This window comes from Salmo salar, chromosome 01, assembly GCF_965601325.2.
Source record: "Salmo salar chromosome 01, fSalSal1, whole genome shotgun sequence".
NCBI classification, from domain to species: Eukaryota; Metazoa; Chordata; class Actinopteri; order Salmoniformes; family Salmonidae; genus Salmo; species Salmo salar.
Window position 1 is genome coordinate 52,326,636 of NC_138291.1, and position 21,006 is coordinate 52,347,641.

The window sequence follows — 21,006 nt, forward strand, 5'->3', positions numbered from 1 at the left end:
TTGAAATGTTCCACTTGATGTCCCACATCTTGTACCTAAAAGGTTGTGACACAATGTCTTTCTCTTTTTGCTATAAAGTGAGATCATTTTTTTTAGGCTTAAGCGTAGTGTTGGTTTAGTGTTGGTTCGGTTTAGTTTTGATCACTTAGTTTCACTGGTTAGTTTAACTGTGGCTATAGTTTGTCAGTCTCTGCTTTGTTTGGCTAGGTAAGTTGAACTATGGTTGGTCTGTTAGTCTAATTGGTTGGTTTACTGTTGGTTTGGTGTCAGTTTTTGGTATGTTGGCATGGTGTTAGTTTGGCAATTGTGGTGTTATTATGACATCCAGTCTAAACATCCTGAGGTCTGGCATCTTACTGGCACAGAGACGTGATACACCCGGAGTCAGATTTCACCCAATTTTACACATTACAGCTCACTGGCACACACCTACCTTCATGTGGGTATGTTAGTGTATATGCAAGCCAAGGGAAGCACTCATGGGAAAGAGAGCCACATCTGTGAGTCTGGCCACAGCTGCCAGCGACGTGTGAATCCTAGCTGCATGTCACTCCCTCTCCTCCCTCACCTCCTCCATTCCACCCCTTTCCTTCCCTCTTCTCTTCTCCCCCGACTCAACCATCCTGTCTCTTCTCTCCACCATCTCCTCCTCTCCTCCTTCTTCTCCCCTCTCACCTCCTTTCATCCCTCTCTCCTCACTCTTTCCTCCCTCTATCCAAACTCATGCTACCTACCCAACTACACACTAGGAGGGACTGAGCAGGAGGGGATGGAGAGATGGAAAAAGGGAGGGAAGAGAAACAAACAGAGTTACAGAAAGAAAAGGGAGTAGGTAGATAGATACACGCTTAGAAATAAAGGTGGTATCTAGAACTTTAAAGGGTTCTTTGGCTGTCACTATAGGAGAACCCTTTGAAGAACCCATTTGGTTCCAGGTAGAACCCTTTTAGGTTCCATGTTGAACCCTTTCGACAGAGGGTGTGGAACCAAAAAGGGTTATCATATGGAGACAGTCGAAGAACCCTTTTGGAACCGTTTATTCTAAGTGTATAGGAGTGAGAGTAAAATCATGAACCTTAGATATAGCTTAGATCTACAGAGAACTATGATCACCTCTTTACTCTGGTTAACTACCTAATGATATTGGAGAGTTCTTCTTAGTCCAGATAACGGTCATTAGAAGTAACGGACGATTGATGAGAGTTGACTAGGCTGGCTGACAGGTCAACCCGTAGGGCTGAGTTACAGAGGACCTTCTCTATACCTTTGACAGACAACCACCTGTGAGCTGTTCTTGACAGGTCTGCTACTATGGACAGAGTCAACTCTGCAATGTCAGTACTACCTACTACAGACAGAGTAGAGGGGACAGAGAGAGTGAAACTCTACATCGTCATCACTTCTGACCTGAGTGCACGTACCATGGCTTTCTACTGGCAGATAGTGGGAGACTGAACAAGAGAGAGAGATCAAGGTGGACAGAGATATAAATGCGACTTTGAGAGACCGGAGGGGGTCTGAGCTAAGGGGGGGCTCTCTTGGATTGACACGGATAGACCGAGAGAAGGAGAAAAAGAAAGAGGGAAGGGAGAGATCTATCTCTCTCTCTCTGGGACAGTGTGTCAAGATGCAGTTGTTGTTTTTCCATGAGGTGTGGGAGATGGAGGGATTGCAAACCGTGGGGATACTCCTGGTGGTCTGTAGCTCCCTCAAACTGATGCACTTCCTGGGGCTCATCGATTTCTCCTCAGAAGGTAAGATACAGGGGGCTGAGGGATGGATATGAGACAGGGGACAGGGGGAGGTAAGGGACAGGCATAGGTAGGGATATGGGTAGGAGAATAGGCAAGGTTATGGGCTGGGGACAGAAGTAGGAGTTTCGGGTTAGGGAGAGGGTTAGGGACATGGATTAGGTTTGGGGACAGGGGTAGGTTGCGATTAGGATGAGGATAACCTCCGGAGAAAGGGAAAGGTAGGAGGCAGAGGGGTAACACTAGAGTTTCGGTAAAAGATAGTCAGGCTTGGGCAGTAGCATGTTCTGGGGCAGAAGTAGGTGTAGAAGGTGGTGATTCAGGCCGGGGTAGGGATAACAGTAGGGGAAGAAGAAGGGAAAGAGAAAATAAAAATATTAAAGGAGGGAAATGTTTCTGGTTGTTATTCAAGACAGGAACGTCTCTGTGCGGCAAGAAGACTAAATCCTTCAGCTGTCCGATAAATGGTGGACTTTATTGGCTATAATTCAGGTTGTTGTATGTCTAAGCAAGTGGTATATGTATGTGTGTGTGTGTGTGTGTGTGTGGTGTGTGTGTGTGTGTGTGTGTGTGTGTGTGTGTGTGTGTGTGTGTGTGTGTGTGTGTGTGTGTGTGTGTGTGTGTGTGTGTGTGTGTGTGAAACCATGCTAGTGTGTGTGTGTGTGTGTGTGTGTGTGTGTGTGTGAAGCCATGCTAATGCACCCTAACCCAAACATACGTAGTAAATTAGCGTGACCTGATTTCTCCCTATCATCAGGTGTGTGTGTGTGTCGATGGTTTGGGAGATGTGGGGCAGAAATAGCTCTGCATGTGTGTCTACTCTCTCTGTCCTCTCGCACTCTTCTCTGTGCCTAATGAGCTGTGGACTGGGACAGTCTAGAGTTTATATTTGTACTGGAAAGATGACATTTTTTGGATAGTGGGTCATGGATTGTGGCAGTTTGAGGTTAATAGTAAACATGTTTTTCCTAAACGTGGTTTGTGTATGGGTACCCTCAAGGGAACACAAGGCAGAGTTTTCCAGACATTCTTTGACTTGAGATGATAGGGTCCATTTCATCAACTGCTTTCCCTCATTACATAGGTAATAATGTCACCCTGTGTGTGCGTGCGCTTTGGCTAGAGACGGAGCAGTATGTGAGTGACTTAGCCCTGGTGGCCATATGGCTGTGATTACCCTGCGTGGGCCAGATCACAAACACACACACTACATCCCATCTCCCTGGGCTACGGGGGGGGGGGGGGGGGTGTGTGTGTGTGTGTGTGTGTGTGTGTGTGTGTGTGGTGTGTGTGTGTGTGTGTGTGTGTGTGTGTGTGTGTGTGTGTGTGTGTGTGTGTGTGTGTGTGTGTGTGTGAAACCATGCTAGTGTGTGTGTGTGTGTGTGTGTCAGTACCTCTAGCTCTAATATCTAACCTTGAGCTACCTATTTTGGCAGCACACCTGTAGGGGGTAGGACAAGGTACCGTAATTTCCAGACTGTTGAGCGCACCTGAATATAAGCCGCACCCACTGAATTTAAAAAAAAAAATTATTTTGAACATAAATAAGCCGCACATGTCTATAAGCCGCAGGTGCCTACCGGTACATTGAAACAAATGAACTTTACAGGCTCTAACGAAACACGGCTTGTAACAAAAATAAATAGGCTTTAACGAAACACGACTTGTAACAAAAAATAAAAAATTTGCAGTAAACAGTAGCCTACCAAGAAAGTCATTGCTCCAGACCAAGCTCCTGTGCAGCAGCTCAATTTCCTTTTCCAACAGCCAGATCAATCGCCTTCAACTTGAAAGCTGCATCATATGCATTTCTCCGTGTCTTTGCCATGATGAGGGTGACAAAATGACTACCGTAATCAGAATGATGGGAAGTTTGAGAGCGCTCGATTTAATCTAAACAGTAAACAAAAAAGTTGTTTGACCTTAACCCGTTTGGCAATTTCATTGGTCTAATGAAAGCTTCATGCCGCCAAAAAACTGAGCACGTCACAGAATGTGTTATTTTTTTACATTTTTTTGAAAGCGGGAAAAATCCATATATTAGCCGCGTCATTGTTTAAGCTGTGAGGTTCAAAGCGTGGGAAAAAAGTAACGGCTTATAGTCCGGAAATTACGGTAAGACAGGTCAACAGCTTGTCGCTGAAACATAGTCATTGTTATGTCAACCTGTGTGTGTGTGTTTGTGTGTATATTAGTGCATGTTGGGGGGGCTGCCGTGGGACATTCAGGTTACCAGATGACAGAGAGCAATATAGAGCTATTGTGTGCAAAGTGAGACATCTGTTATTCACCCCCCCCCCCCCCCCCCCCCCTGGCCTTCACAACTGCATACACAGAGTTCCCACCTGGGTAAAGAGTTTTCATCTCTTTAGCTGATTCAGACTGGAGTAAATAAGAAATTCTGCAGAAAAAATAAGGTAATATATCATACAGATACAGTAGCAGCTGTCATGATTATACGCTGCCCCTACGCTGCCCCTAAAACCACTCTGGTACATCCCTCTGAGCTGTATTCCACTACTTTACTTGTGTAATTCAATCTCTGTAATGGCAAAACACTGCATTGATAAGCACAAATTATAAAGTACATTACTTGCTGGCAGAATCCCATCCACACACACACTCTCTCAAGTGCACACACCACACACCCTGGGGCAGAGGGCTGACTGGAACTGTGCGACGTGGCCAGATGTATTATCTGAGGCCTAATTGGCTGCATGGTCAGCCTTCAAATGACGACAACAGACTCCCAATGACCAGCACAGACCAGGAGAGAGGAAGAGACATGGAGAAAGAGAGAGGTAAAGAGTTAGATAGATAGAGAGAACTGATATACAATACAGAGTACAGAAGTGTATTAATGTATTGGTATAGTTAGGGTTAAGGTTATACAGTGCTGGTCTCTATCATGGCCTTCATCCCTCAGACTGCTGGAGTTCTACTCAAAGGTGTGAAGTTGCTGTTACCATGGAGACGCAAGAGTAAGTCCCTCTCTTCTTCTCTTTGCCTTAACCTTTAGGACACAGAGGGATGCAGTATTGTTATACTTGGGTTGTACTTGTACTGTTTGTGTGATAAGGTGAAGATGGGGTGAGCAGCGCGTAACATGGGCTGATTTCTGGTGGATGAGTTCTGATGGAGACGTTCTGATGGATGAGTTCTAGTGGATGAGTTGTGATGGATTTGTTTTGGAGTTCTGATGGATGAGTTCTGGTGGATGAGTTCTGCTCTGTGAGAATGTGAGGACTGGTGGGGTTTGTGTCGTTCGATTAAGGTCCCTGTGAATCTTGATCGAACAGATAGCTCAAGGTCGTTTCCAAGTAATAGGAGCCATGAGCACCAACATGTGAAGTTCATAGGAGCATGTCAAATTGGGTGTCAAATGAAAACTATTTTTGAGAAAAGAAGGCATATATACATTTTTCAACCATTTTGTATCCTTAAAATTAGGAATAAAAAAGTCTTAAAATGTGTTAGAAATATATAAAAAAAATAACAATGTTGAAGTAAAGACCACTGCCAACTTATAGCAACACATTTTAGTTTAGGATAAATTTTCTGCCTTCTATAAGTTTAAGAAACATTGCCTTGTGCCTTGAAATTCCGTTACCAAAAACCCACATATCTTTAAGATATTTTAGAATAATGAAAGTTCATAGAAGTAACAAGTAAATGTAAAACTATCAATAAGTTAGTGTTTTTACTGATATCAATTTTTTTTATGACCAAGCTCCCATTAAGTGATTCAAACTCAAAATTCCGTTACCAAATCGGTGGCTGAATTTCTGCAATTCAACTGGCTACAATGGCAAATCGTAGTATTAAAAAAACATATTTGGGTTCACAGGTTTAGGTTCACAATACTGTACTGAACTCTACTGTACTGAACTCTACTGTACAGTACTCTACTGTACTGAACTCTACTGTACTGAACTCTACTGTTCTGTGATCTACTGTGCTTTACTTTGACGTCCAAACTTGTAAAACATAGACGTCTATGATTGGTTCAGATTTGGTCCGGACCAACCAAATGTAGTCTTGTTTGGGGGCAAAGTTCATTAAAATAATAGCCAGTGTGTAGAATAATACCCAAATATGCAAAGGAGGACATTGAATATTTATACCTTTCTGTACCTATCACCATGAAAAGAATTACATTCATATCCATAATTATGCATTTCTTTGTAGTACAGATCAGGGAACCATGATGAAATTCCGTTACCGCAATTCCGTTACCGTGTGTAAACCCACTTCACTTACTGTAGTTCAATAACCAAAATAGTTTTTTTCAAAGACAATGTGTCATGTCATAGTCATAAACTGAGGGAGATTTTACTGAAAGTCTGGTACCAAACTTTGCATCTGTTCAATGTAAATTGTTAAAAATAGTCCTTGTGCATTGAGTAGTATGGTTTGTTCAACTTTGAAATCAATGTTTTTTGTGTGTCATACATTTTAACTGACAAATCTGTTATTGTGGAATTGCCCTCAACTGGCTTACCGTATTATGGTAGCCTAGGAATTGTCTAGAAATTGTGCTGCATTAATTCCTTAATCTCTCTGAAAATATTACATAAATGTGATTCCTACCTCATAAGAACCTTTTATCTTGCTCTGTTTGCCATTGACTTCCCTCAGTTCCCTATAATCGGTTCAGACTAAAGATGTAATTATGGCTTCATACTGAGTATTCATGATTTGTTTGTGTTTACCAATGACTCCCCCGTAGAGGTCTGTGTATGGTGGTGTAAACTAATAGCTGAAATGGACGCCCGTCCTAGAAAAGCCAGGTCAGCGAACCAAACCGCAAACCGCTGCCCTTACTATGGGAGACTGCCGCGCATGCTTCAATGCGTGTTGCTTATGCTGTGTGTGCATGCATGCGTGCATGGCTGTGGGTTTGCATGTCATTTTATGTGCATGTGCAGGTCTACGTCTGTGAGATTGTGTTTCTGTGTGTGCTCTGTCTAACCTCTGCTATGGTTGGTGATTACAGGTAACACTCCCACCATCAAAAGTAAAAAGACTATAAAGCAGAGATTCCTCAAGCTGCTCCCCTGCTGCACGCCTTCCGTTGCCGCCTCAGTCAGTCAATGCAAGTGACTCTTCACTCTCTACAAACACACGGGAGCGCAAATGCGCACACACACACCCACGCAAACACACACACACACACAATATACCTGGATATACTGTATCTCAGTATCATTGGACTGTGTGTTTTGGACTCCTGGGAAAATGATGATATTTTTGTCTGATATGGTGTGTGATGGAGTCTGATGTGCAGAGGTGAGATGGGGACAGACAGTCACCCATGCTATACCTGTTGGGATAGGAGAACGAGTGGGGGATGGTTGTCTTTAGCTGACCGTGTGTGTAAGGAGGTTGGGATAGAGGAAGAGAGGGATGAGTGGAGAGAGAAATGGATGAGGAGGGAGAGATGTAATGTGAGGATCATATAATTTTGGTTGAAGATCTGATGTTTTTTGTTGTTACACTGTTGTTTCGATAGGTTACCACTACTTACCACTACTTTCACTGAACGTTATCGTCAATGAGTACATCAGTTTACTATATTAACCACTGCATAGATATTCAGGAAACTGACAGTGTGATGTTGATATTTTCTATTGATGACTTGACAACTACGTGTCTTCCTTTGTGCTCTTCAGTTTAGGAGAATTGTAATATAATGTAAATGTAACGATTACTCATCTAGCTGTATGTTCAGGTAAAGCTACAATAGTTTAATGATATTTCAAAAGTTGATCATTAACATTGATATACACTGAGTGTACAAAACATTAAGAACACCTTCAACATATAGAGTTGCACAGGGATACTGGCCCATGTTGACTCCAGTGCATCCCACAGTTGTGTCAAGTTGGCTGAAAGTCCTTTGGGTGGTGGACCATTCTTGATACACACAGGAAACTGTTGAGCTTGAAAAACCCAGCAGAGTTGCAGTTCTAAGCACAAACTGGTGTACCTGGCACCTACAACCATAAAGGCACTTAAATATTTTGCCTTGCTTTTCACCATCTGAATGGAACATATACACAATCCATGTCTCAATTGTTTCAAGGATTAAAAAAAAACATTTTTTACCCTGTCTCTTCCCTTCATCCACACTGATTTGAAGTGGATTTAACAAGTGACATCAATAAGGCATCATAGCTTTCACCTAGATTCACCTGGCCAGTCGATGTCATGGAAAGAACAGGTGTTCCTAATGTTTTGTACACTCAGTGTACTAGCACCAATTATAAGGTGTGCCAGGCAGGCACCTGTAGGAGTAGCCTATAGGTACGTATATATAACATACAGTACATCTCTCTGTCCCACAGACAGCGTAGAAGATGACTTTGAGTTGTCCACTGTGTGCCATCGACCAGAGGGTCTGGACAAACTACAGGAGCAGACCAAGTTCACCAAGAAGGAACTACAAGTTCTCTACAGGGGCTTCAAGAATGTGAGTCTGGGGATGCGGGAGAGGGTATGGGGATGGAGTTATGGGATGTTAGAAGCCCGCCGCTGAGGATGGGGGTTGGGAAAGGGGAGGAAACTTCAAGTTCTTTACAGAGGTTTCACAAGCTTTTCTTTAAGCAAAGCTGTTTTGATATATACAGTTGAAGTCGGAAAGTTACATACACCTTAGCCAAATACATTTAAACTCAGTTTTTCACCATACCTGACATTTAATCCTAGTAAGAATTCCCTGTCTTAGGTCAGTTAGGATCACCACTTTAGAATAATAGTAGAGAGAATGATTTATTTCAGCTTTTACTTCTTTCATCACATTCCCAGTGGGTCAGAAGTTTACATACCCTCAATTAGTATTTGGTTCACTGCCTTTAAATTGTTTAACCTGGGTCAAACGTCTCGGGTAGCCTTCCACAAGCTTCCCACAATAAATTGGATGAATTTTGGCCCATTCCTCCTGGCAGAGCTGGTGTAACTGAGTCAGGTTTGTAGGCCTCCTTGCTCACACATGCTTTTTCAGTTTTGCCCACACATTTTCTATAGTATGAGGTCAGGGCTTTGTGATGGCCACTCCAATACCTTGACTTTGTTGCCCTTAAGCAATTTTGCCACAACTTTGGAAGTATACTTGGTGTCATTGTCCATTTGGAAGACCCATTTGCGACCAAGCTTTAACTTCCTGACTGATGTCTTGAGATGTTGCTTCAATATATCCACATACTTTTCCTGCCTCATGATGCCATCTATTTCGTGAAGTGCACCAGTCCCTCCTGCAGCAAAGCATCGCCACAGCCGTGCTTCACGGTTGGGATGGTGTTCTTCGGCTTGCAAGCCCCCCCCTTTTTCCTCCAAACATAACAATGGTCATTATGGCCAAACAGTTCTGTTTTTGTTTCATCAGACCAGAGGACATTTCTCCAAAAAGTACGATCTTTATCCCCATGTGCAGTTGCAAACCGTAGTCTGGCTTTTTTATGGCTGTTTTGGAGCAGTGGCTTCTTGTTTGCTGAGCGGCCTTTCAGGGTATGTCAATATAGGACTCGTTTTACTGTGGATATAAATACTTTTGTACCTGTTTCCTCCAGCATCTTCACAAGGTCCTTTGCTATTGTTCTGGAATTGCACTTTTCGCACCAAAGTACGTTCATCTCTAGGAGACAGAATGCGTCTCCTTCCTGAGCTTTATGACGGCTGCATAGTCCCATGGTGTTTGTACTTGCGTACTATTGTTTGTACAGATGAATGTGGTACCTTCAGGTGTTTGGAAATTGCTCCCAAGGATTAACCAGACTTGTGGAGGTCTGCATTTTTTTTCTGAGGTCTTGGCTGATTTCTTTTGATTTTCTCATGATGTCAAGCAAAGAGGCACTGCGTTTGAAGGTAGGCCTTGAAATACATCCACAGGTACACCTCCAATTGACTCAAATGACGTCAATTAGCCTATCAGAAGCTTCTAAAGCCATGACATAATTTTCTGGAATTTTCCAAGCTGTTTAAAGGCACAGTCAACTTAGTGTAGGTAAACTTCTGACCCACTGGAATTGTGATACAGTGAATTATAAGTTAAATAATCTGTCTGTAAACAATTGTTGGAAAAATGACTTGTGTCATGCACAAAGTAGATGTCCTAACCGACTTGCCAAAACTATTGTTTGTTGACAAGAAATTTGTGGAGTGGTTGAAAAATGAGTTTTAATGATTCCAACCTAAGTGAATGTAAACTTCTGACTTCAACTGTAATAGTAGAAGTATATAGATGGTAGCAGACTTGCAAATTGACTCTGATCCTGTTCTTTACTGTGTTGTTGTTTGTAGGAGTGTCCGAGTGGAGTGGTGAATGAGGAAACCTTTAAAACCATCTACTCTAAATTCTTCCCCCAGGGTGGTGAGTTTTTAATTAACATAGTATTTCAAAGATCTGATACTCCCCAAAGTAACTGACAAATTGAACAAGGAGGGCAACATTTAACAACAATGACACTTGTATTTATGTGATGCCCCATTGAATATATTTTTTAAACATTACACGGCTGTGTTTGAAATTATATTTAGGTTGAATTTTTATTCAACTGCTTGTCACAGGTGGATAGTGCCTTGTTTGAAGTGACATTTATGTACTCACAACTTGTTTGATCAAGTTACAGTAGGAAAGGGTCTTTGGGTCTTGTTCTCAGTATATTTTTTTTGTATGAAGTATTCCCAGATATATTTTCTATGATACATTGTGTACATCTCTGTCCTTTCAGATTCGGGTGCGTATGCACATTTCTTGTTTGAAGCCTTTGACACTAACAAGAATGGATCAGTTAGTTTCGAGGTAAGACTATTTTTATTATTGTCTACTTCCTAAGGGAGTGAGGAAAACTCTCCATCTGTAAATATGCAGCTGTAACAGAATACATGCCTTTCCTCTCCTTTTCAACACACACACACACGCACGCGCACGCACGCGCACACACGCACACGCACACGCACACGCGCACACACACACACACACACGCACACGCACACGCGCACACACACACACACACACACACACACACACACACAACCTAAGGGTCGCAACATTGTTGATGAACACACTGGTGAGCATATAATGTATTGCAGTGAGCCACATAATCTTCTTTGCTGATGCTATAGCCCCAGGCAACTCGTATTGTGATATCACAACACAATATATGCCCTTCCTCTCACTCAATGTCAGTGCATAGCTTTAAACAGCTTATATGGATGGTTATTAACTTGTAGTGGTGGAAAAAAGGTAAATGTTGAATGCTGGTGTGACAGGTGGCGAGGAATTTTTTTCTGTCTTTTCACAGGACTTTGTGTTCGGTCTGTCTATCATTCTGAGAGGAACGATAAATGACCGGCTAAACTGGGCCTTCAACCTGTACGACCTGAACAAAGACGGCTGCATCACCAAAGAGGTAACACACACGGATGCACACACATACATATACACACACACGCACACAATATACCTACCATTCTGAATTCTGAAGTTCTAAGTTCTGAGCTTTCTTTGTTCTAAATGTGACCGGTTACAGGAGGCGTTTGACACTATGTCCTCCTTCACAGGCCATTAAAAATCATTATTTACATTTTTTTTGAAAACCTTCTTGAACATGTGAACTTTCATGTGCCTTAATTACAAATGTGTATGAGATCTGTAAATATCAAGAAAAAAATGGCCTAGTTTACCAAAGGAGAAAGCACTGAGCTATTCAGGGAGAAAGACAGGATACTTCCTGGTTAGTTATGATTGGCTGACATAATTGTGTCGTTGGAAATGCAGAGAGATAAGTCCTGATTGGTCTGTCATGTTACAAGCTTCTGTCTATAACATAATGGGGGCTTCCCTGAGGGGTATCCTATGAAGCAGGTTTGAGGAGTTAGCGAGGTAACTTTGGTCAACTCTGAGTTCAACTCGAGTTAACCGGTCATACGAAAGTGGCTCACCTTTTAGCCAGATACATTTCTATGTCAACGAATCCTTCACAACTAACCTGGCTAACAGACTAACTCACGGCTAACTTCACTTACCCTGAATCAAATGACTGAGCCACGAGTTGAGGACCAAGGAAGTCAGATTCCCTCCCTCTTGCAAAGATTGCATCATCATCCCCTTCATTTAAGGAAGACAACTGATTTAATATTTTATTAATCAAATGTTTTAGTTTTTTCTGTAAAATGTTAAAATATATCACATTACACATTTAGTAATGACAGAATGCATTTTAAACTTCACGCAATGTACACTTTTGTTTGACTTGATAAAAATGTTTAAAAAATCATAGATAAGCACACCAAAAACGGCATTAACGATAATTTAGCTGGGTTTAAGTAAAGAGACTACTTTCTGGAGGACAATGCTATGCTGACTCACAAAAATGTGATTTTCCTGTGTTTTATATATATTTCCACACTATGAGGTTGGAATAATACTTTGAAATTGTGAAAATGATGATAATGCCCATTTAGTGTCAGAGCTGTTTGAAAAGACACCCTGGAAATTCAGGCTGTTTTTGCCTTCCATGATGAAATCAACATGTGGTTAATACATTTTCAGTTTTGCCCTCCCCATTAAAACAACTCCTAGAGAGTCCTAGCAAAATTCTTGCTAAGGGAATTTACTCCAAGTTGTCTCCTAAATGGGATAACAAGTTTATCAACTTTTAAAGCAGCATATCTTCCCAGGTTTACTAAACTACACTGTATGATATCTATACTTTTAAAAACGTAAAAAATAAGCAAATCACTTACATTTGACATAAGCCTCAATAGAGAAATCAGACAGAAATCTAAAGTCTATTCTAAAATGGACAGTTCTTAAATTGACCATCAATCTCAAATTGGAGAGTGATTGACAGATCTTGTACTGTGGAAGTATACCCTGTGTCATCTCTCGCTCTCTTTCTCTCTCCCTCTCTCTGTAGGAGATGATGGATATAATGAAGTCTATCTATGATATGATGGGGAAGTACACATATCCCTGTATGCAGGACGAAGCGCCCAGAGAACATGTGGAGAGCTTCTTCCAGGTCAACAGACACTTTGTGTTTATCAAAGCCCTTGAGCAAGGCACTTAACCCCCAAACTGTTCCACAGGCAGGCACTGCTTGACATTTGACCCATTTTTCCTCCCCTTTCTCCCTTCTAGAAAATGGATCGTAATAATGATGGGGTGGTCACTATTGATGAGTTCATTGAGTCATGCCAAAAGGTAGGTTGTGTGTTTTTATTTAAAGTTATTTAAGTGACCAGAGAGGGAGGGAGGGAGGGAGGGAGGGAGGGAGGGAGGGAGGGAGGGAGGGAGGGAGGGAGGGAGGGAGGGAGGGAGACTTTATTTTATACCCAAGTATTAAAACAAATATTGGCACACTGCCTTTTCGGAAATTACACAACAATGTGTCATTCTTAAATAAACATATATATATATATATAAAAAAATATATAATAAAAATGTTAAATAATTTACATTCAACTTATTTCATCAACAAAAAATGGTTTCCCCTCCTCCACAAAACATACCACTCCTTCATAAGTCCACTTCGCATAAGTCCACAATGGGAGATATTTTACAGCCGAGAATAACTAAAAATCCACTTTTATTCTCGCTTTTATTAATCCTTTAAAAACACATCTTACATCCTTACCATGTCTATTTTATTTTTCCTACTCAGAAAAATTGACATCTTAGCTTGTCCCAAAATAAAATTCAACAGTTGACATTTTCTTTTCTGTTGCTTACTGTATTGAAACCCCCAAATAAAAACAGTGTTATTGAAAATCTCTGCTACAGCTGTAAACAAAGGCTCTAGTATTTTTACATTTACATTACATTTATATATAGTATTTCAAAAATAGGTTTTATCCTCACCATAAAACAGTGAAAAATTGTTTCTTATATTACAAAAAGGACATCCATCTCCAACATCTGAATTAATGACAGATACAAAAGCATTAACTGCAATGATGCCATGCATCACCCTCCATTGCATGTCACCAGTGCCCTTTTGTACCGGTGGCTTGTACAGTGCTCTCCATGCTGGCTTTACCTTGTCATCAAGGCCCAGTTTTACCCTCCAAGGAGTGTCTTTTCTATTTTTCAATGTATCTTTATTTTAAACCTTGACACACCCCTTATATAACTCCTTCCCATTCACCTCATCCAAACCCACCTCTTCCAACCCTCTCAAATCCAGTAATTAAACCTTTCTGTCTGACTCTGGGATATTAGGTGTAATCCCAAGTCTTGGAAAATGGGTGTCTTCATCTTGGGGCATTTTCTTGTGACTCTTGCGCATAATCCACTCTTCTGCTGACAGAGCCTTCCTGCAACTTCCAGCAATTGTCCAACAATCCTTTCCGACCTCACCCCCAAATGTTCAGCCACCCGACCTCCATCCATTAATGTGGGCCCAGCCATGTCCATTAACTTCCTTAGGGTGATGATTTTGCCCTTCACCAGCATCTTGGAGAAATGTGGAACAGCTTCAGTTGTACAATCCAGTCTTGCCCCATAATACATCATAGGTTCCTCCAACAGCCAATGCACTGACTCCACCTTAGTGTGTCTGGACACCTTCATTATACTCCAAACCCTAAGAAGGCCTCTGTAAAATGGAGGTACTCCATCCCTAGAAATCTGGCTACTATCAACCAAAAATAAAGCCTTCTTTAAATCTAATCCCCCTACCTTCTGTAATACCAGACCTGCCACCCCCCTCCACACCACATTTTTCGGTCCATAAAGCAACCTTTGAATAAACTGAAACCGGAAAGCAGCAGCCCTACTAGCAAGATGTACAAGACCTTGTACCCCCTCCTCTTTTGACAAATACAAAACACTTTGTTGAACCCAATTATATTTATCCCAAAATAAATCTACAATAATTCCCTGTATCTTAGCCAGAAGGCCAGACCGTGGCTCTAAACATGACAACCGATGCCACAGTGCAGAGGTAACCACATTGTTAACAATAATAGTACACCCCTGTATGACATTCAAGATAACAACCAACGCCATCTCCTCATCCTTCCTTCCACCATTTCAAGCACCCCATTACATTTTTTTCCATTGTCCCCTTATCCCCTAGGTACACTCCAAGATACTTAAAACCTCCCTTACACCATTCCAACCCCCTTGGCAAAGCCATGATCCCTCCAGACCATTTCCCAATCTGTAATTATTATTATTTTATTTAACATTTATTTAACTGCCTTGTTCAGAGGCAGAAGGACAGATTTTTACCTTGTCAGCTCGGGGATTCAAGCCACCAACATTTCGGTTACTGGCCCAATGCTCTAACCACTAGGCTACCTGCCGCCCCAGGTAAAGCACAACTTTTGTAAAGCACAACTTTTTTCCCAATTTACCTTTGCAGAGGATAATCCCTTAAACTGATCAACCATGAGACTCAAACTATCCACCTCTGCTTGATTCTTCACCAAAATAACTACATCATCAGTATAGGCTGAGAGACGAATAGGAGGAATATCCTCTGAAAGGTGCACCCCTTCAATGTGACTTCTAATGCTATTTAGTAGTAGCTCTATAGCGATGGTATATAACATTCTTGACAAAGAACACCCCTGCCTAATTCCTCTACACACTTTAAAAGGGGCACTCAAACCACCGTTAACATTCAATACACTTTCAATGTCACCATATATCACCCTGATAATGGCAATAAAATCAGAGCTAAAACCAAAAGCCTCAAAATGCCTTTTCCTGATCAATTGAAATTAGACCAGCATCTAATCCAATAGCCCTAGAGATGTCCAAAAAATCCTGATTCAGGGAAATGTTATCCCCTGTCTGCCTGCCGGGAAGACAGTAGGACTGGTCCGTGTGTATGATTTGCCCCATCACCTCCCTCAGCCTGTTGGACAAAGCCTTGGACAGGATCTTATAATCAGTGCAAAGTAAGGCCACCGGCCTCTAGTTCTTCACCTCCCTAGGGTCACCCTTTTATGGCAGTAGGGTGAGGACAGCCCTTCTGCAGCTTATCGGTAGTAACCCTCCGGTCAAACTATCGTTAACTACTGCTAGCCAATCCTCTCCAAACTTATCCCAAAAAGACTTAAAAAAGTCATGGAGGATATCTGACGCCCATCAATACCCAGTGTCCTTCCATATTCCATGCCTTTTAATGCAGTGTATAGCTCCTGCAAAGACAATGGTTGCTCTAGTTCAATCTGAGCTTCTGCAGCAACCTGTGGAAGCCCATCATGGAACTCCTGTGTCACTGTTTTATCCTCTTTGTACTCACACTTGTAGAGCTCAGCATAGAACTCTACTGCCCTCTTTCTAATTTCACTAGGTCTAGTGAGCTCCTGTCCAACAGGTGATTTGAGGCAATGAATAATTCTTCTTTGTCCATTCTTCGTCCATCTCTAAACCAACATTTTTTGGGGATGAGGCATCCATTTCAGAGATTCCCTGAAACTTACTTCTCACCAATGCCCCCTGTGCTCTGATACCCAGCAGGTCTGCCAATGCGGCTTATTTCCTCTTGAGTGCCTGAGTATGGCCTCGATCTCCCGTGGTCTCAATTAACGTCAGGAGTTCTACTATTTCAGACTCTAGGGCGTTCATTGATCTGGTGATGTCTCTGGTGACATTCATCGTGTACTGATTACATAATTGTTGAATCTGGATTTTCCCTATGTCCCCCCACTGTTGAAAGGATACAAAACTGTCCTTTTGATACCTTTTTTTTTTCTCCTGAAGTGAGCATCACTCAATAAAGTTATATTAAAATGCCAGTATGCACTTTTAGGTTTTACAGTGTTAATATACACCACCTCAGTTATTATACAATGATCAGAAAATCCCACTGGGGTTATCACACTTGATTTACAGACCTGAGATTGGTGCTCAAAACAATAAAACCTATCTAACCTGGCCAGAGAGATGGTGTTCTCTCTCACATTGGCCCATGTGTACTGTCTCGTGCCTCCATTTTGACTCCGCCAAATATCACATAGTTAATGTGTTACAATAAGGCCTTTTAAAAAAGTCCTTGTGGCTATATGAGGTTCTTTGTGATTTCTATCTAAATCACTGACTGTGCAGTTAAAATCCCCAGCAAGAAATAAATAATCCTAAATACTACATTTCTCAATGGTATTTGATAATGTCTCTAAAAAACATACCCTCTCAACTGCCACTACTGGGGCAAATACATTTATTAAACACATAGTGATGTTTTCATATCTCGCTCTAACTTTTAATAACCTCCCCTCAACTACCAGTGGCGGTTCTAGACCATTTCGACTGGGGGGGCCAAGCTGGGGCCAGTTGTACTGTTAGAGGGGCCAGTTACATTAGACGTTATTGTTGTCATATCGTTTTCTTCACTGGTAGCAGGCAAAATACCATGTTCTGCGTTGCCACTGTCTAATAATGGATGTAAAAAAAGAACGATAGCAAAAATTAGTTATGTAAAAATGATTTCATACTCCACATTTAGGGGGGCCACAAGGGGGTCCAAAATTGTTGTCACATGGGCACTGCCCCCAAAGCCACATGCTCTCCTTTCCTATTTTTCCCACATCTGCCCACCTTCTCCCTTCTCCTGAACCCTTAGCCTGCTCATCCCTTCTCAGTGGTGCTTCAGCTGCACCAGCGCTAGAGCTGCTACCGGGCTCTGCGCGCTCGTTCTCTTGACAATTACGCACCAAATGCCTCATCCACACCCAAAGTATTTCATTGACTCAGTAGAAGCGTAGAACACATAATCAAAGCCATCAACCCTGAAACTAAAACGCTCAATTCAATTCGTCAGTATCCTTCTTTACAATCATGTGCACTTGTTTCCTATGAGATACATGTTTCAGCAAAGGAGATTTGCATCCAAAAATAAGATTCTTTATTGTAGATACAAGTTGTCCATGACGAGAACTCTCGCTCCAACACTTTCATCTCTAACACATTGGGGCACGTTAGAAAGTATAACTTTCTTCGCCGGATTCAACAGAGGGAATACCGAGGTCTGTGTCTACCGCAACACAACACCACTCTCAACTATCGTATTCACCTTTTAAATGGAATCTAAGAATATTACTACAGCGCTATTCATCATTGAGGCTGATTTTATGCTATCATACCCAATGATAGCGCCCACTGCTAAACTACATTCTTCCACCGAACACCCTGCCGCAACTGGAATATTCACCCCATGCCCCTGACGAAGTTTTTCAAACTCTAAACCTCCACGAGTGGCCATTACAACCAGCCTCTCCCACTGGTTGCGCCCTGGAGAGAACCAACCTCAACGATCCCACCACCCCTATACGTTGTCAGTGATAGTGAGACAATATAACCTTAAAACAACTCAACTACCGAATATAGTTAAAATAATTCCAGTTGATACCACATTCGCGCCTGCTTCCTGACTCACTCCCAGCATGCACTCCGACGACAGGGAGAGACTACTCTGAGGGTCACCTCTACTGTCATCTCTGTTTTAGGGATTCAGATTCCCATGAGAAAGAACAAGAAGCTGAAACAAACAGGGTTTCATTGTGCCTCTGGAAACTTGCTGTCTCTCTTTAACTAAGATTTCTATCTCTCCTTCTCTCTCTCTCACTCTCTTCAGGATGAGAACATCATGCAGTCCATGCAGCTGTTTGACAACGTCATCTAGGAGCCTCTGACACAGAAAAGGGGCTGGAGAACAGGGGAGGTGTGGGTGTGAGTGTGCGCCTGTATTTGTGTGTTTGTGCACGTGTGTGCGTGCATTTGTGTGTTGTGGGGGGGCTCCGAGAGGGCCTTGGACATTGACCCTCAGCCCCCCCCCCCCCCCAATCCTAACCCCTCCTTCTAGCTCCTTTCTCTCCGCACCCACTCCAAGCCAAAAGGAGGCACCTCCTCTTATCCAACCCTTCATCTCTTCCAAAGACAAAGAGAAGAGAGGGGCTGGCTCATAGACTCTGATCCACACCCACAACCACACCAAGGACCTGTTCAGGAATGTGCAACATTACAGAATGTTCAGATAGAAATGTGTTGTGCAGAACAGATATGATTTCCTGTCGTTTGTAATAGGGAGTCAATCGTGTCAGCTCTATTTGTCTATCTGCAACGTTCGAGGTGATTTGCCTCATTGAATACACTCGTTTCATTAACCATTTTATTATTAAACACTCCCGTTTCTGAGAAAGCTGCTGTAGCCTGCTGGCTGGACTCAACATAGGATTAAATCCCCCTACTCACTGATCTAAGGTCAGTTTTGCATATCCCCACCTAATTGTTAAGGTTAGGGTCAGGAGTGGTTCAGCGGATCCAACTTCTACCAGAGCAGCTTGACTCCTGAAACTTCTGTCGTTAATACAGAGGTAACTAGCGCCACTTAGTGGACAAAAGGAGGAAAGGACACCTGGAAAAGAGAACAGAACAGAAGGGACTGAGGATCTGAAGGATGAGACTCACTCTTCACGAACAGAAGAGACCTAGTTGTTTTCAATAAGGGACTGATTTTAATATCGCATGATGATGTCTTTAATAATAACCTATATATATTTACAGAAATACTACAGCCTGTCTGTTGTCTGTCTGCTGGTCCTAGAGTCACCCACAGGTGCCTCGCTCCGTGTATGTGTGTGCGAATGTGCATGCGTGTGTACGTATTTGCGTGCATGTGAGAGAGGCTGTACTGGCATTCCCGTCTCCGGTAGGAACCCATTCAGATTTCAACCCCATGAGACCTCCTTCGTACTAACACTAACTTACCCTCTGGCCTTTATACCTGTCACCTTAGCTGTAGGTGTATGCTGACTGTTGTACCTCTTCCAATAACCCTGTGGTCAAGAACTACTAAACAGTCTGTGCCGCTATATTGATGAACATGCTGGTTGGACCATCTAGGCTCCCGAAGACCCCTTTCTGTATTTACAGGTGACTAACTGATGCAGTGAATTATGGGAATTGAAGTTCAATACTGTAATACATGATATGATTATTTTGCATTATACTGATCATACAGTTGAAACTGAAAGCATTTCTGTTTAGATCAACTATGAAAGAGCAGCAACATGTCAAGAACAATTTAATCTCCTTCATAATCCAAATTAAGCCTCTTGTTACATGTCTACGTGTGTGCATGTGGGTGTGTGGGTATGAAGACACCACCAATGTTTCCTGCCTTTCCCCCACACTGACACCAAAGAGTCAGGCACACCAACTGAAGTATTTAAAGCCACCCTCAGTTATATCAGGGTATAAATAGACACATTTGTGAAATGTGAGAGAGAGGGAAGAGAGGAGGAGAGAAAGAGAGATTGGAGTGGAAAGGAGAGTATGAGTGTTTTTGTGTGTACATTGTGAGAGAGTGAAGATTTGTCGATTGAATAGTACAGTTTCCCAATTCTTTGCCAACTTGATGCCGTTTCCTACTGGGTGTTTAAAAAAATGCTGTTTGAAATGGGGTGGAACGCCTGCCTCGTGGTTCTGAATAGAATGCTGATCTTTTGTAAGATAACACTACCTGTATCCATCAACTACTTCCTGTGTCTTTCATTAAATTACATTAATTACTTCACTTTCAACCCCCCAAAAAATTATAATATGCCATCAGGTGGGTCAATAAACAACAACAGTGGCATAAGCAATAATGTCCATATTTTACCCCCTTTTACCTACTCCTGGGAATAGATAAAAGTTGCCCCTAACCCACTGGTCCAGACTCCAATTTTCCTACAGTCACATACTGATTATGATTGCGAAGGATAACTGACCCTAGAACTCTGGTTAAGGCTAACTTCCACCAAGAGTGTATTATTAATCGGTTAACACCCTTGTTGTAATAACCTGCACTTTCTTCCAACACAGTATTTGTAACTTCTGATTTCTTTACATTTCCATTTTATCCAATTGAATGTTTTCACATCTCTTTTTTGGGGAGGCGGGGGGAGTGGTCTGGCTCTGATTGCCCCCTTGCAGGTGCCGTAGGAGATTTCCTGAACTGACCACCAGTGAAACCTGTCTATACTCGCATGTACTGTCATAAAGCAATGATACCTACTAACCCATTGTTACTGACCGTGTCTAGTAAGTTGGCTAGCCTCAACTGTTGCATTGCATATTTAAGATGTGTATATTTTGTACAGAGAATAAAAATCACATTGCTATGCATCTTCTTGTGTGAAGGGTTTTTAGTGATCATTTTGCTTCATTCGCAATTTCACTATGTAACTACAGCCTATTCCTAAACTGTGTCCATTGAGAAGGAAAGTGTGTGGAGTTATGAAGCTCTGAAAATACTGA

The 21,006-nt window shown here is 42.1% G+C and overlaps 1 protein-coding gene across 3 annotated transcripts in view; it reads left to right on the forward strand.

Moving 5' to 3' along the window:
* The window catches only part of LOC106604421 (A-type potassium channel modulatory protein KCNIP2), a 117,776-nt gene extending 96,902 nt beyond the window's left edge, over positions 1–20,874 (forward strand). For 2 of the 3 annotated variants that reach the window (XM_014199048.3, XM_014199039.3), the window contains exons 2-8: positions 8,099–8,223; positions 10,050–10,119; positions 10,481–10,551; positions 11,054–11,161; positions 12,671–12,775; positions 12,895–12,957; positions 18,341–20,874. In XM_014199048.3, the coding sequence (XP_014054523.1) occupies positions 8,099–8,223; positions 10,050–10,119; positions 10,481–10,551; positions 11,054–11,161; positions 12,671–12,775; positions 12,895–12,957; positions 18,341–18,388 (590 nt within the window). In that variant the 3' untranslated portion in view covers positions 18,389–20,874. Of the gene's footprint in view, positions 1–1,580; positions 1,755–8,098; positions 8,224–10,049; positions 10,120–10,480; positions 10,552–11,053; positions 11,162–12,670; positions 12,776–12,894; positions 12,958–18,340 lie in introns of those variants that run through there. The other variant, XM_045719022.2, reaches the window with a different exon arrangement.
* The last annotated feature ends 132 nt before the right edge of the window (positions 20,875–21,006 follow it).